General features: G+C 40.7%; 1 protein-coding gene across 1 annotated transcript; it reads right to left on the bottom strand.

Annotated features, from left to right (window-relative positions):
- Nucleotides 1–208: 208 nt before the first annotated feature.
- LOC148013509 (uncharacterized) lies at nucleotides 209–3,316 on the bottom strand. Its single transcript, XM_087668291.1, has 3 exons — nucleotides 3,159–3,316; nucleotides 2,524–2,996; nucleotides 209–1,407 (listed from the first exon to the last, which is right to left on the bottom strand). The coding sequence occupies exons 1-3, from the start codon at nucleotides 3,253–3,255 to the stop codon at nucleotides 802–804; spliced, it is 1,176 nt and encodes a 391-aa protein (XP_087524417.1). The 5' UTR covers nucleotides 3,256–3,316; the 3' UTR covers nucleotides 209–801.
- Nucleotides 3,317–17,723: the final 14,407 nt, after the last annotated feature.

Below are 17,723 nucleotides of genomic sequence, written 5' to 3'. Positions count from 1 at the left end.
CACAATCTTTGATGCACTAGAGAGGACATGACTTGTTGTTTACATGTTGAACATATGAACTCCTCGCCCACTTTTGGATAGGGAGTCTCCCCTACCCCCTTTGTAAAGTGACGGACAAGGGTGCACATTTGAGTTTGTAGCCAATCAAGAAAATTATATATTTATTATTTTTACTTCTTTGCAAAATGTGCCCTTTTAGTGTGTAAAGGTATTGTGCCTATGTCTAGACCCAGTTTCAAAAAGTGCATGCCCATACTCGGGGCATGAGGGAGGGGTTGGGCATCCATCACTCAGTGTCTTACTAGCCTTGGGCGAAGTTTGCTGAACTGCGATCATCGGAGCCATGAAGAATAGTGTAGAAAATCCAACCTTTGGATTGGAGCATTGTTTGCTTGCAAAGGGGGCATATAGTTAAGAAGTTTTTATACATCCTTTGAATCATGCTAGTACTACAAGCTCTTATGATTTTGTAGATTGTATATCGATAGAACTGATTTTGCACTCAAAACCCTTGTGTACTTAGGAATGTCAGGTTCTCTTCAAAAGATAATGAACAAGCCGCAAATGATACAAATGTACAGGAGACGCATCCTTGGAGTTTTATCTCTTAGTCCCACAGCATTACATTTAATATACAAGGCGCACATTCCTTGTGATGGACGTGCCCTTTGATTATCTCTGCTCTTATGTCTTCTGGACTCGAGAGATTAGCGCAGAAAGCAGGCTTTCTGTACTGGAGACGCCATTCTCGTTTCTTCTTCTTTATATGGCCTGATTTTGCTCTTTCGGGTGAGTACCAAATTAGCTGGCCTCCCACCAGTCAGCGATGGGGACGAATCCTTCCTCTTTGGGGAGGAAATCCAGGCCCTTGAGATGGACGGCTGACATGCAGCCGTAGGCGTCATAGACGTCGAGGAAGCCGTAATTATGGTCGAGGTTATGGTGCAGATTATTGCTGTAAGCATGGTCCTGCAGATTATGGTTTGGATGGTTGGCATGATTAATATGGTTGGTTAGGGGAGGGTTAATCCGGCTGATTAAGAGCTGGTCGAGGGTGGAGCTGCTGCTGTCCACGTGGTCGAGGGCGCTCCCATCGGCGCTGTTGGATTCCTGCGGACGGTAATTATTGATGGAGCCATTGTTCATCGATGCGTTCTCGCATTCCCTCACTGAATTGTGTGCCATGTGATTGCTGCTTCTGTTAATTTTGATCTCTGATGCGGCTGATGACGGCGATGACCTCTTCATCCCCGCAGGCAGCTCGTCTTGCGGCATCGAGGATGATGCAGGACTCTGGGCCTTCACATTCATCATCGCCATAGCTGCAGTACTGATCCCTCCTTGAACCTCCTCTTGCTTCACCTCCGGCCTCTCTTTCTCCTTCATCTCTCGCTTCAGCCTTTGCACCTGCAACATCCATCGTCATGACACCACAACGTTATTTTACTTGATGGAACTCATAATCTGTAACTGAGCACTCACAACCAACCCAATTTATGAATTAGCTCATTTATGCATCACACCTTGTATGAGCCCCTTGCAGTTAATCGGATCACAAAATTGGAGCTGCAAACAGATTTTATGAGGATCTTAACTTCTTGCCCAATTTGGTTGCTGCATTGTGTCAATCTATTGTCACGCCATAATGCACATAATGGGTATACTACCGTCAAACAATCGTGCAGCGCATAGTAATTCTATCGTCACAGCATCATACACATGATGGGTGCAGGACACGGTGCAGACAGCAGCTGGCCGGGCAGCCCGGTGGGTGCCTCGGTGGATGGTGACCACCTGCAGCTCTGCCAGTGATGAGACATGAAATTTCAAAGTGTCATGCAATCATGAGCCTGATCAGCTGCAGAATGCAGAAATGCACATCATAGCATCTGTCTTACAAGAATATTGGTCATTTTGTAAGGGAAATATGGAGCATTTTCTTTGACCAGCTGCACATGGTCATATCTCGTAGAATATTGTAACCATTGATTCCGCTGCTATGCGGAAGATTGCAACAACATTCTACTGTATTGAAGATGGCTTGTTTCAATGGATAAGTGATTGCAACAAATTTTCTGACTAGGCTGATGGATTTGGAGAAGCAGTTTATTCAAAACACTGAGATTATAGATATAAATGATCAGCTTAAGGCCGCAACTCTATGCCAGTACTGTGCAAGAGAAATGAGGAGGGTCAGGTTATATTGAACGGATGATGAGGTTGTGAAGAATGGCTACAATCTCAATTACCCGGTATGGAGCTTACATGCAAAGCTCAAAACACCATAGCTTAACGCAAATGTAAGCTTAATTGATCATAAGAAGAACCAGATGGATGCTGATGCCAATTGTTATGGAGAATGAAGGCAAGGTGTCTTAAAAGGAGCTGATGGACAGGCTCATTTACCCTAAATTGGCTCAAATGCAAGGTGAATTGAACCAATAATGATGAAGATGCATAAGACATGATAAGGCCGGCAACTAATTAGACACCCTAATTAATTAGAATGAGGCTCATACCCACCTCGGCTTCTAAGTGCTCCTTCTCAGAGAGGAGCTTATCACGGTCAGCTTTGAGGAGCTCCATCTTCTTCTTGAGGGCCTCGAAGTCCTTCTCCATCTGCTTCGTTTTGCAGCGGGCCCTTCGGTTCTGGAACCAGACGGCCACCTGCCTCTCCTGGAGGCCTAGCTGGGAGGCCAGCTGCGCCTTCCTGTCGGGCTCCAGCTTGTTCTCCACATCGAAGGCCCTCTCCAGGGCCCTCACCTGCTCCCCCGTCAGTCTCCTTGCCCTCTTCTGATGCTGCAACTGATCATCCCCCCCTCCTTGCCCAGCTGCTGCAGCCAGCTGCAGCTGTATGCACTCCCCCATATTGCCCTCCTGATCCTCCATCAATATCCCACTGCTGTTGTTCATCAGTTCCTCATCCGGACTACCCATATCATCCATTGCTGCTGCATAATAGGGCCTCTTCAGCGTCATGGATGTGTCTGAATTACCTGCACCAAACACACCACATCACAAGCATGTCATCCTTCCATAAAAGCTCATCAGCAGTGGAATTATATCCCTTATCTCAGATATTATGCGTGAATTGAGTGTGAAAGTGTATATGATATAGCATGTGTACTAACAGCAGCAGAAGGAATAGGAGGGCTGACCTGCAGTGTTGGACATAGGTGGCCTTGACAGAGTGGAGGAGGAAGGAGAATAGAAGGCAGGGGACTCTAGACTAGAGTAGGTTTCATCTGTAGCCATGGCTATTCAAATTTGAGAGAGAGAGAGAGAGAGAGAGAGAGAGAGAGAGGACTACTAAAGGGAGATGTAGGATTAAAGTCTTTCAAACACTTCCAAGTCCCCTTATCATACTTCAAGGAGGAGCCTTTCACACTGTGTACCTTTTCCTTAAGTTTTGATCACATGGTTCCTCACATGTCTTCACCACTTCTAGGATAAGAAACCTTTGTTACCACATTCCTATGTTCACATAATCTACCTGCAAATTATCTTGTACAACTCTTGTAAACAAGCACAAGGTGTAAAGTAACCCTATCAAAGGAACTCCTTTCATTATTTTCAACTTGTTTGGACTTGTTTTCTTCAAGTGGTGTACCAACTATAGCAGTCCTATGGGCAGAGGTTGTTTCTTCTATGTCTCTCTCCCTCTCTATGTCCTCTCTCCATCTCTCTCACACATACATAGACATAGACACAAGATTTTGTCTTCTTGCAAAATGACATTTGCTTGTAACTTTCTTTTTCTTATGTCAGTCTTTCGCAAAACACATACTCCATCTTGCATACCAAGGCTATTACCCTATTACCTAAAAGCAATCTAATGCTTTCTTAATATGGGAAGGGAATTTACAAACAAGAATTTGTTGGCCAATATCTCATATTGAGTAACAATGGTGCTAAATTGATGGTTAATGTAAGGAAATTGACTTTATGGTTGATCTATTAAGGTGATCAAGGGCATGCAATGTTTAGCAAGATCATTGCAATTGTTCTATTCAAAACTTTTATTATTCAATGTTTGCAACTCAACTTATGTACAAATACTTTGAAGGGCCGTCTAGATATAGCTTCGAGTTCCTTATAATTGTAAGGCAAGTTGTAACATGACAAGGCCATCGATTAATGTTTGCAAATGCTTTGTGGTATTCTGGTGATGTAAGTATGTTGAACATTGGTTAAGGGTGGACTTTTATTGAACTGCTCTTTCAACCAATGTGCCATGCTTATTCAACTTATGTGAATCACAAAGTATATTTGGAGTGAACATATGGAAGAATGGGGAGATGTCTTAATCAAGATTTGCAAAATCAAACAATTAGTATGCTCTTAAGAATAAAATTTGAGAATTCTAGCTAAATTCCATCGTGTTCTTAAAAAAATTAACTATTTTTCCGTGTTTTTAGATGTAAAAATTCACTTATAAAGACCACAGAGTAAACACTAGTCACTTTCCAACTTGTTTCTCTTTTCCATTGGTTGTGGGAAAAAGTTTCCAAGAATGCACTTAATAAATATTAGCTTACCACATAGTTGCAAGTGCGCAAGTGCAAGAGTATGGCAATTGAGTTTATTAGACTTGATCATTGTTGTTGAGTGAATTGGCCTTGTGGACAAGATTGACGACTTGGACCTTGTAATTATTGAGATGGGGCAGTCAATAAACAAGTAGAAGTTTCTTCCATGTAGCAAATAATCATCTACAGAAATATCATATTGTTGTTTACCTCACTGTTCTTAATAGAATTCAACTTGCTCCATTATAGTCATAGTTTAGATGTGGATTGGTGAGGTACTAGTAAAGAAAGGTCCATCATGTAGGGGTGGGGCATACTCTCACTGCCTTGCCCATAGCTAGAAGACTCAAAGGTTTAGGGTCTTGAAGTTGTTTGAAATTGTGTAAGCAAGGTTACCCTCTTATTAAGGAAAGTATGATAAACTTAGAGAAATGGTAGCAAGTAAAGTGTTTGGCATAACCACAAGAACTTTAGCCAAATTCCCACTTTAATTTCCAAATTGTGAATTATGACAATATCATGAGCTTTTGCAACTTAGGGGCACCTAGCTATGTGTGCAGTGCCTAACATTGCGGTCGAAACAGCTTGCCCCCAATCACACCTAGGTAGGTATGTGGTACCTCTTGAGGAGAAGCTTATAGGAAAGAACGAGGAAAAAGAGCACCTTTTTCCACATGGCAAAATGTCAAAAACTCTTTTCGTACCTATATGCAAGTGGTTCGTAGTTGCAATATGCGCGTGGGAACAGGGTCGGTGGTTTGTGGAGAGGTGTGAAAAACTTAGGGATTTCTTGAGCAAGGAGTCTGGAATCTGGATGATGGCTTGACCTTTGAGCTACCAAAAGCAGGAAGCGAGGGGAAGGGGTCCACACGTGTGTGGGCGGGCGGTGGGGTCCAGGAGGCGGTGCATGAAGACCACCGATACGGGCTGACACGCAAGCACGCGCGCAAGAGAAGGGCGAGAGACGCACCCTGTCTCTCCCGAAAGACTCTCTCTGTCTCTCTCTATCTCGTCAAGACGGACGTTGCGCGCAAGGCTTGCCTGCATCGCTGCACCAATGATCGGCGTGCACGTGTCTGGGGCCCAGGCTTGGGTCATAACCCCGATTACCCGCCAATCATTGTCTACGCTGCGGAACCCTGCCACGTAGTGCCGGCCCAGCCGCCTTGCCTTTTGGCTCCTGGCTGCCCCGCCCCGGGTCCCCCACCCCGGAGTCCGAGTCCCTGCCCCCCCCCCCGTCTGTTTACTACAGGCGCTCAGCTCTCTCTCTCTCTCTCTCTCTCTGTCAATATTCTTCCGCCACGTAGCTTCCCCCGTTTTTGCTCGCCTCGACATGGCCGCTTTTGTCATCTTCCATAAAACCAAGCCCTTCCCTTTCAAGTTTCACCCTCCGGCCCAGTGCCGGGCCCTTGACGTCGTTGCCTTGCCTCATGAGTCATGACTCATGGATCTCTTTTGGCAGTGTGCGAGACAATGCACAAACAAGCAAGTGCTGATCTAGAACCCGCCGGGTCCCCCCCGCCCCCCCCGCCCCATTACACGCTATGCCATCACCTTTGGGTGTGGCGTGCATGATGCAATCCATCCATCTAGACGCCGGGACACTCTCCCCCACAAGGCATGCAAAGACGGGTTTCTAAGGCCGAATACACACCGGGCTATGGACCGATGCAGGGAGGCATCCTCTGCCTTGCGTGTCAAAAGGCCATTGGGCTCGATTTTTGCGGATGGTGGACATTTCTTGCGAGGGATCTCCCCTATCCCGAAATTCGGGTGCACCCAATATACAAGATGACAACACCTTTCTCCAAAAGGTGGCTTGTGCGACTCAAAGGAATTGAAACCCCACCAAATCCTTGACACCTCTTCTTCATTACCAATGGGCCAACTCCCTTTTGGTGAAATACATGGGCACAGTTTAGTATGTAAACAAAGTAATGGACATCTTGCACCTTCTGTCCATCCATAGCCCGGTGTGTAATCGGCCTAAGTTGGATCGCATTAAGGACATGCAATCCATCTAAGCTTTCTATTACTTCCCTTTTTTGTAATTAGAAGAGATTGAGCCGCACATTTATGATTTCTAGTGTGATTTTATTGCCCATAGATTGCAAGTACACAAAATGATTGCACTACATAATAGCCTTGGCTTACTTTTACCTACAAAACAATGGTAATATTGAGTGTGGATAAATCAGATCGAATACTACTATAATGTTTGCCCTCATCTTGTGCGAGCTTTGCTTCCTTGGAAGAGCAAGCAAAAGCTCATCACCACTAGAGCTATTGTCAAGGTTAGAATCTCCTTAAGCATGCATGAGACTAAATTTAGAAAGAGCATGAAAACTCTCAATCAAGACCAAAGAATTTTTGTTACTAATCAAATCAAGAGTTTTGAAGATATTTGAGCAAAGGATTGTTGAGCCCAATCCTCTTATTGAAGCTATATGAAAATTTTGGTTGTGTGCTGTGTGTTGTACATTTTTCATCCATGATTTGGAGTTCTAATCAAAATTGGGTGGTTTCTTTGCTCAAAGAATTTCTAAGATCTATATTTGGTTAGCTAACAAATAATATTAAAGAGCCACATCATTGAAGCTATCAATATAAAGCAATAAGAGATTGGACTACCAAACTTTAAACATGCTAGGATTGTAAGCCCTCAACCTAAAAGCTAGGTGAGCATGGCATGGACAAGACTATGGGGAGTTACCATTGTTGTGTCAAAACTTGAAGCAACATTGAATAATCCATTATTTGTTTCAAGTATTGATAAAAAGTGATAATCTCACACAACCTTCTTTGACATGATGCTATGGATCACGCCCAACATTAATATCTTCCTTGGACATGACATTATGGACCCATGGATTGTCTTCTCTTAGATTCATGGCATGGAGGGTTTAGGGTTAGGTGACTCTTAATAGAATAACAATCTATATATGAGGCAAATGGACATCCAAACCTATGGTTAGAGGCATGTGGTGGTATTTATCAAGCCTATCACTATGATATGAATTAACAAATGATTATGACTAAGCTATAACTTGACTATTTGAAACATTCTAGAGCTATAATTGGATCACTCTTTAAAAATAAGCATTCGAGTAAATTACTAACTCAAACCCTCCAAGTCTTCCCTCTGTGGAAAACAAAACTCAGAAGGAGGCTGATGGCCATTTGCAACACCAAAATGGTTTTCATTATTTGTTGGATATTCTAAGTAAATATCTAGGTACAAAATTCCTTATTGTGTTGTAAGGTCCTTCATCCATATAAATATGGGCCTACATGTTTACCCAAAAAATAAGCATGCCTCACATGTTGCCTTTTGAAAGGGCTCTTATCAAACAAAAGCTTTCAATGTTTTCCTAAAATTCTCCAAGTACAACATCCACCTCACATGCTAGAGGGGTTCATCATGCATAAACCCTCTATATAACAACCTTTTGAATCTTCCTTTATATTCTCTGTCTCTATATGAGATAGCAGCATTCTTTTGAAGGCATGTGATATAGGCACATATATTATTGAGGCACCCCCTATCATGAGAAGTGTTTGCATGGGTGGACACTTATTGGGAAATGATTTTCTATCAAGCAAGCATATTTAATAGCACCTACACTAGTTCAAAAAATTATAGCAATCACCATCATTTGGTCCTAAATTTATTAAAAAGACTCAATAAGAAACCCATCTAACCTAGGGGATTTATGAACTTCATTTGAAAAATAGTGCAAAAAGGAGCTTCTTCTTAGAAAAATGCCTATTAAGGGCTGAGGCAAATTTCGCATGAGCAATAGCAATGGAGCCCTCAAAATAGGTCATTAGCTTCTCCTCATAGTTTGCTAGCTTGTAGAATCTAGCATCCAAAATAATAGCTAAGTATTTTGTAAATACATAAAGTACCCCTCGTTACCCTTAATAAGGGAATCATCATTTTGCTCAATGCAAGTGATTGTTACTCTTTTTTCCTTGACCTAAAGTGCATTAAACTAGAAGGTAGTAGGGGTGTCACCCTCAAGTTCCCAACTAGCTTGTATTGAACCTTGATAGCTTGAAGCTTTGTGAGTTTCCTAATCCTTAAGATGAGACTCCATCTCTTGCAATAACTTGTAAAGGATTAATCATGAGTACATAGCACAATAGTAGAAAAAATAGAATATCCGATTTTAGCACATGGAGGTCATCCACCAACTAGCGATGGGGATCATGAAGCTCTTCATCCCTATCATAGATTATCGAGGGATTTAATGGCTCAAAATCCCTCTAAGCTCTTCCACTTAAGGTGATGTAGCAACAATACGATTGGCCTTTTTCACTAGTTAGCCCTCCGAGGGCCCTCCATCATGGATACTAAGCAATGCACTTTCAAGTTTATCTCAATCACTCCAATATTCCCATTGGAGCTTGGGGTTAGTCCAACTATCGATAGCTTCATTGGTCCCACAGATCCAACAACCACATATCCTCTTTTTATTGATCCCATACATGCAATAGCCACATATCTTCTTAAATATTCGTATTAGTTCACAAGCACAATCATAAAGCATTCATATAGATACAAGGAATACAATATTTTCTAATTGACATTAAATAAGATAACTAAATCAATACTTTTAACTTGACTAAAATAAATAAATATAAAATAAACAACTCAAATATGATTGTTGAGACTCAGTATGATATGGTCTATATTCTCAAAGCCATCACTACAACAAAAAGGCCTCATAGACGTACTTTTAGACGAAATTTTTGAATATAGAGAAAATCTTACGGGCGCGTCTATCCGCCCGTCTATTTGTGCATCTACAGCGTCGTGTGTATAATCGCATGTATGAACAAATTTACATGTAAAAATAGACGCGCAATAGACGCACATATACACGCGTCAATACAAGTGCATAAAAAACCAAAATTATTATTTATTTAATTTATTCTGTGTGTCTATCAACATGTCTATCTGGCAATTAGACGGGCATATAGACACGCCCGTAGACGCGCTTTTACAAGCACCCATAGACGCGAACTGAAAATAAAAAAATCTCATTTAAAAAAATATATTTATTTTTTTTTGAAAAATTTGAATTATCTAGTGTGTGTATAAGCGCATGTACTCTGCATTGTAGACGCGCTTATAAATGCACGTTTTCTGCAATTTAGACGTGCGGATACCTACCTCTCTAGGAGTAGGTATCCTACCAACGATAGTAGTATGCAAAACAATCATGATACATACAAACAATTATGAGACACAATGTATTAGAACAAATTATATAAAGAATTGAAAGAAATATAAATTTTAAAAAACTAGAAATCAAAATATACTTATAAACTCTACCTCCCACGACTCTCTGCCGCCCGATCTATAATGCGACGATCCCATGGTTTCCATTTGGATCCGTCGCGCCTCTGCGTGCTGGCGACTCTTCACTTTCTCTGTTGCTTTCTTACACTCTATGCGGTGACACATAGGTGGTCGGCTATAGGCTCCACGCCCCTCTTCCTGCCTCTACAGTGAGTCCCTGGTGCGTGTCATGAGGTGGGATTTTTTGTTGTGAAGCAAATCCCTCACTTTTGTGTGTCCCCAATCATCTGAGAATCACTGATCCTTAGGATTTGGGTACCTCCTATGGACTGCCCTCAACACCTCCTGCCACAAGCTACTTTTCTGATTTTTGAAGTAGACGAAATAATCTTTATATGTCGCATGCACGACGCTCCTCATGTACGCCATTATATCCCTTCCTTCATCATCATGGAAGATGCCACCAGTATCTGTAACTCTATAGTACTGGCGTACAGGCTCCTCTACGTGATCTACTGGTGAGGGTGATCTCTCGCCACCTCCTAGGCAACCCCCACACAAGCCTCGTCCTCCCCCTCGACTCTCCCTCCTCTCTCTCTATCAACTACCCTCTGCCTCACTGGATGCACGTGCTTCTGCAGATACACGTGCGTTGGCTAATGCTTGTGCTTCAGCCGATGCATGTACATGTGCTGCACGTGGAGTATCTGCATGTGGAGTACCTACAATTGGAGTTTGGGAAGTAATGCCAGGCAAAGACATCAGAGGCGTTTCAAACATGACACTGAACACCTTGTCTACTGTGGGAGAGCAGCCAAGGTGTCTGATCATCTCTCCCATGAAGTCTTCCCTACTCGAAAAACCTCCAAAAAATGCAATGGCCCGCGTGCCGAACAAGGCCAATGTATCGTTCATGCGATCCAAATCCAGGTCATTGCTAGATGAACTAGGATACGACATCTGCAAAAAAAACACAAGAAAAAGACAAATTTGTTTGCATACAAAAAATCATATATTACATTCATCCACATCTAAACATTTTCAAAGAGCTTTCTTTAGACATTGAGCATAAAACTTAAGTGTTAATGCTTCTCATAAACAAGAAAACTGATAAACACAAACATGGAATTGGTCACATTCATCATTGCAAAAATATATTGTTTTTAATCAGAGCTGGGAGAGCTGGCTCGTGTATGACCGTATCTAAATTACAGGATAGACGTGCTCTTAGATGCGTCCCTAAAGTCAACCCTCTGTCCAGAGCGCGTCTATATCCTCATATGAGATGTAGTATAGACACGCTGTCAGACGCGTATACCAGGTCAATGCTCTGGCGCGTGCGTGTATCATCGTGTGTAGACTGCAGAGCACACGCGCTAGGAGACACGACTTTGAAGTGAAAGCCTCTGTGCAAAGTGCGTGTATTCTCGTGTCTCCGACGTAGAATACACGCGCTCTGAGACGCGGCCTCAGACGCAATGAGAAAAAATATTTCATCGCGTCTATACCTGCGTCTACACTGAAATGTAGATGCACTGGCAGACGTGCTCAGTCAGCTGATTCCAGTCCCGATGACCGCCATTCATGATTTACAAAACGCAATACATAATGGAATCAGAAATCCTAATACACAGACAGAGCACAGAGAGAGAGAGAGAGAGAGAGAGAGAGAGAGAGAGAGAGAGAGAGAGAGAGAGAGAGAGAGAGAGAGAGAGAGAGAGAGAGAGAGAGAGAGAGAGAGAGAGAGAGAGAGAGAGAGAGTCACCTTGGGTGTTTGGTGTGGTGGGTGGTAGCGCTTCTTCCTCTCCTTGGTAAGTTACCCTCCCTTGATGCTTGCTTGCTGCTTCTTCTTCCTCTTGTTCTCCTCTCTCTTGTTCTCTCTTTCTTCCTCTCCTTGGCTTTCCTTTTTCCCTTCTTGTGTGTTTGAAATGAAAGAAGAGGTGAGTCATGAGGAGGTGAGGCATGAAGAGACTGCATGTCGGCTAAACTCGAGCTTCAGAACCGCAAAAAACGCAGGAAAGGAAAGGCGCTGTTTGAAAAGAAACGATTTAAGTATGGTTTGAATTTTGACGTGTGTGTCTATTTTGGCATGTATATGCGCGTCTAAGGTTTATGTAAATGCGCGTATAGACACGAACATAGATGCGCAAATAGACATTAATTTAGACGTGTAGGTAAACACGGATATAGACGCGCATTTAGGCTTTATCATAATTTTTTGTTTTTAAGATAAGTTTTAATAGTGAATTTTTATCATAAGTTTTAATGTATTTATGATGAGTTTTGTGTATTTAAAATTGAGATCTCAGAATAATTAATATGCTAGCTTGAAGTTTTTATGTAAACATATGAATGACAAATATTTTGATGTTGTCATGAATTAGGTTTTATCATATCGTCGTCATCACCAAGTGCGGTGCATGCTGATGAGTCAACGAGCACATCCTCAAGTGAGGATGAAACATTACGTCTTCATAATCGAGATGCATGGCTACGATGAAAAATTAAATGCATGTGTGATCGTTGTCGAGGGTGTATTTTTCGAGCACATCGAATTGCAATGTCACACCTCAGCTTGTATGGAGAATGGGACCGAGAAAAATCACCGGTATTCATTGTTTTTTTAAATACTAAGATTGCTAGTTTATGTTACTCAATATATATCAATGTACATGAAACTCCCTTTTGTGGTTGAGCAGGATGCGGTGCCACATTCTCAGATGCTCCCTCCCGGGCGTCGAGAGGCTGCAAAATGTCGACGTGAGGAGGCAGAGTCTTCAAGAAGAGTGGAGACTCACGACCATGATAGTAGCCCTCATGAAATGCCCCATCAAGTCGTGGAGGATGAGATTTTGGACAACATGGTACACCATCTATTTTTACAACCGGTTCAAGGAGAAGGTTACTCTACGAAGCCAGATGATCCACTATACGTAGCGTCATCTACTCCATTGTATGAAGGTTGTACGTACTCCGTTCTTCGTGCGTCCCTCGAGATACTTAACTTGCAAACAATTTATGGATGGAGTAATGTCAGTTTGGATGCGTTATTGAAGTAGGTATCAATTCAGTTTGGCTTATGAATCATAATATTAATTGTTTTATTTTAAAATCAGACAGAAATATATGTTGGTGGTTTTTTAACTCACTTTTAAAAATATATGTAGGTTATTATCACAAATGCTTCCAAAAGGAAACAAATTGCCAACTAAGAGAGAGCAAGCAAGATATTACTTGACATCTCTGGGAGGCCTCAATTATGTCAAGATCCATGCATGTGTCAATGATTGTGTCTCATTTCGTGGGATTCATGAGTTCGCACGAGAGTGTCCTGTTTGTGGCGAATCAAGATACGAAGTGGAGATGAAGTCAATGGATGTGCCTCGTAAGGTTTTGCAATATTTTTTGATTGTTCCACGTATAAAACTTATGTTCAAGTGTAAGTCTGTTGGAAAGCTCATGTCATGGCATACTAGTCATCATTCAAGTGATGAAAAATGGAGGATCCCTGCAGACACATCGGCATCAAAAGCACATCATACAGTGTAGACACATCGGCATAAAAAACACATAGATAATTTGTGGCCCGTTTTCAAAGAAGAGCCAAGAAATTTGAGATTTGGTTTAGGTATGGATGGAATCAATCCATTTGGCATCAAAAGCACATCATACAGTGTATGACCAGTGGTATTGGTGAACTATAATATTCCTCCATCCATGGCAATTAAAAAGGGACATGTAATGTTGTCCCTTCTGATTCTTGGAAAGCACAAGGTAAAAAACATGGACATTTACTTAGAGCCTTTGATTGAACAGTTAGAAATGTTATGGGAAGGTATTGAGATGCAAGATACAAGCGCATCTGCATCCTCTAGAGATTTCACATTGAAGGCCATGTTGTTGTGGACCATGCATGACTTTCCAAGATACGGAGAGTGTTCAGGTACATGTATATAACTCTATATTTGAAATTCAAGACTTGAATCAATTGCATTTTATTAATTCACTTGTTTGTTCAGGTTTAACCACATCAAGATATCATGCATGTCCTATTTGCGGTCCCTCCCTAGTTTCCTCTAGGCCGGCATGTTTAAAGAAGGTTATCTACGACAATCATCATCGATTTATTCCTATTGACCATCCCAAATATGTTCTCCCTACTAATGGAATGACTCTACAATCTCTAACCATTCGAGATTGGAAGGAGAGATGGATTAATGCCTACAGCCACCCTCCACTCGGCATGAGTCGGTAAGAAGTGCATTTCTCTCGATTGACTTTAAAGTATTTAGCATGATGAATTGTTTACATAGTATATTGTTTGTTTGTTAGATTCTCTATATTTTTTCATCTTCCGTACTGGAATGAACTCAAGATCAATCACCTATTGGACCCCATGCACATATTCAAAAATGTTGTATCTACATTATGGGATCACTTGATAGGGGCTCGTGATTCAGTCAATGTAAGGGAGGATTTAGGTAACATTGGTTGCATGAGATGAGCCTAGCCACATATTGGACCCAGAGGAAAGATTGATCTACCCCATGCACCTTGGATGTTGTCAAAAAACAAGGAAAAAATAGTGAAGGAACAAATATGTAGCTTTCAAACACCCACAGGATGTATGAGATGTCTCAAGGGAGCCTTCATAAAGAAAAAGAAAAGAGGTGTGGAGCAACTATCTGGTTTGAAGTCCCACGATTGGCACAAAATGATTTAAGTAAGGGTATCTCTAACCACGAATATAGTAATTAGTGGAGTAACTATGTGTAAACTTTGGGGTATGATGACTTTTTCCTCAACTAATCATTTGATCTATGAATATTGTTTACATTCAGTTCGTACTTCCTACTAGCATATCCCATTGTGTATCCAAAGATGTACGTGATATAGATGGGGGACCTTGTGAGGTGTGTATACATTGTATTTTTTCATTATATATCTTTGAATTTCTACACAAAAATAAAAAATTCTCAAATACATCCTGACAGATACGTGAGCTCGAAGGAAATTGATCCAAACACATTGCAAGATGCTCGAGTATTATCTGTTGAGGTGGTTTGTTTGGTGGAGGAAAATTTTCCTCGATCCATTTTGACTACTTAATCACATTTACTCGTATATTTGATTGATCAGATCGCACTTTGTGGGGCAGTTCATGCAAGGTGGATGTTTTTTCTTGAGCACTTCATGAAAACCTTGAAAGATTTTGTGAAGCAAAAAGCACGGCTTAAGGGAAGCATGGCTGAGGGTTGGTTAGTGCAATCATCCCTTGTTTATATCTCTGAATATCTTGCTGAAGTGGACCCCTCTCAACCACGACTATGGAAAGATGATGAAGACTTGAGGATGACCTCTATAATACCTCAAGGAAAAGGAATGAGGAAAGTGTTAACAAAAGAAGAGCTTCGTAAGTTAAATAGTTTTTGTGTGCTCAATAGTGATGTAATGAGCAAATGGGTGACACTATATAATGAAGCAAGGGCAAGAAGAAAAAGCAAAAGACAAGCATTTCGCACCAGATATGGACGTAATGTCTCATTTCTAAATCATCTAAATGCCCTCCCATGTCATATTGATATAGATTGGTTACATGAGGAAATGGAGAGAATGGAAAAAGAGGAGGAAATTAATATATCTCAAGAAGAGTGATAATACACACGAGGTTGCTTATCAAAGGTGAGACATACTATCAATTAATTTGTTTCTATAAGTTATATTTTATATAAATAATTGACATGTTTGATCTTTTATCTTTTACTACTAGTGCACATTATTCAATGCTATTTGGTGTAAGGGTAAACATCTTCGAACTCAATGTATAGATGAAAAGAGAAATACCCAAGATTGTGGTATCCTTGCTCACTTTGAGGATGCCAATGGTACCATGGAAGGTTATTGTGGCTTGATCCAAGATATTCTGAAGCTTGACTTCAGACGATTCTTTATATATGTATTGGATGCGAAGTGGTTTAAAGAAGTGGTAACAAATGGTGAGCATTGCACAATCAGACGTCATCCAAGTGGTTTTGTAATCATTGACTCTACAAAATTTCACCAAAACAAGAATGACACATTAGTACTACCTCAACAATGCGAGCAGGTATATAAGCAAAAGCTAATTTTTTAATATGTATACATGTGATACATATACACAATATAATAAGTATTTAAGTTTCTTGCTTTTGTTTTTCAAATACAGGTTGTGTATCATCCAATGGTAAACAATAATCGATGGTGGTATGCCATCCCTATATCTAATCGTTCAAAACCAATATATGGTAATATTACCGACATGGAGATAGCAGATGACAATCCAACAATTAACGATGATGTACATGATGACACCATAATGGATGATATGCGTGATATAGTACAAGATGAACCTCGCGAGGATGTTCAAGGAAACGCAGAAGTAGACAATAATGTGATTGTCGATGAAATTGATAAAGTTATTGAGCAATATAGCAACACATCTGATAGTGGGATAGACTTATTTGTTTCATTACCTCTTGGTAACATAGATCTAGAAGTAGATAGTTTAGCAAGGGCTGATCTCATTGAAGATGAGATGGATCATTCACTGTAACATACTTAATTTGCTTAATGATTCAATGTGTATTCTTACTTAATTCTATGGTTTTTATCATGCACACATGTGCATACTCAAGAATCAATAGTCAAGTTTAAAGCTAAATTGAATTTTCCATACTAAAAAGGAAGTATTTTTTATCATCTTCAAGTAGAGAAATTACGAGATACATATTGCAATGCTTGCTACTAATTGTATAATAAGGTTTCTATTGCTTGCCGCTAATTACTTATATCAGGCTTGTCAACTAGAGGAACTGCCATTCATTAGAGAGCAATGCAAAAATAATTATTAACTCTGGTTTTTTTATTCAATGATTCAATGTGTATTCTTAATTCTATGGTTTTTATCATGAGCACACATGCATACTCAAGAATCAATTTCAGGTGGTTAAATAATTATTAACTTTGGTTTTTTATTATATTAAGTCCAATTTTAGGTGGTTAAATAATTGCGCGTCTGGTGGTGCATCTATATTGGCGTCTATTTACGCGGATATATAGATGCAAAATTCGCGTCTATTTACACGCTCTTTTACACGTACATATAGACGCAATGATAGACGCGCCCGACTTTACGCGTCTAACATGCGTGTCTATGCCCCGTTTCTGTTGTAGTGCATCGTTTGAGTTCTTCCTTAGAGTGTATTTCTCGAGTTCTCATCGAGAAGTGCATTCTTGAATGCCCTTCTTTCCTTCATGATATCTCTTACGGATCATCATTTTTAAAGTAATTTCGAAAGGGCTTCTATACAATTGTGGAGAGAAAAGGAGAGGAAAAAGCTAGGTAGATTTTACCAAAGTTTTAAAATAGTTTTAGAGAAGAGAGAAAAACTTGGTGGATTTTGATAGAGCTTCCATGTGATGTGAGGAGAAGAGAGGAAAGGTTGGTGAGTTTCAGTAGAGCTTATGCACATGTGTGGAGGAGAGGGGAGAAGTTTAATGGATTTCAAGAGAGCTTCTGTATATATGTGGAGAAGAGGGGAGAAGCTCAATAGATTATGACAAAGCCCTACAAATTTGTAGAAGAAAGGGAGAAGCGGCTAAGAGAGAGAGATTCCCCCTAGCTTCATCCACACCCAAAGAGTGGTCTCTCCTCCAAGAGAGTTGTGTGTGTTTAAGGCTACCCATGGGCTCTTTATCTAGATAGAGAGGGAGATTGCCTTAAGCTTGAAGCAAGCTATTTTGAGTGCTTTTGAGTGGTTTAGCTCAAATCAGTGACCATCTATGCTTTTATGAATTTAATATTTCAAAAATAATAAAGTTTCACTCTCATGCAACTTGTACATAAA

The sequence above is a fragment of the Lygodium microphyllum genome, chromosome 26, assembly GCF_053477565.2.
Source record: "Lygodium microphyllum isolate KBCC chromosome 26, Lygodium_microphyllum_v1.1.10, whole genome shotgun sequence".
Classification (NCBI taxonomy): Eukaryota; Viridiplantae; Streptophyta; class Polypodiopsida; order Schizaeales; family Lygodiaceae; genus Lygodium; species Lygodium microphyllum.
Note: the sequence above shows the minus strand (reverse complement) of the source record. Positions and strands in the feature narration are given on the sequence as shown.

What these genes read in the sequence shown, in the direction of transcription:
- LOC148013509 (XM_087668291.1), bottom strand. Translation starts at nt 3,255, where the DNA reads ATGGCTACAGATGAAACCTACTCTAGTCTAGAGTCCCCTGCCTTCTAT. An exon ending in ACCTATGTCCAACACTGCAG is followed by an intron (nt 2,997 to 3,158) that starts GTCAGCCCTCCT and finishes TGTTTGGTGCAG; the next exon opens with GTAATTCAGACACATCCATG. An exon ending in AGGAGCACTTAGAAGCCGAG is followed by an intron (nt 1,408 to 2,523) that starts GTGGGTATGAGC and finishes TGGATGTTGCAG; the next exon opens with GTGCAAAGGCTGAAGCGAGA.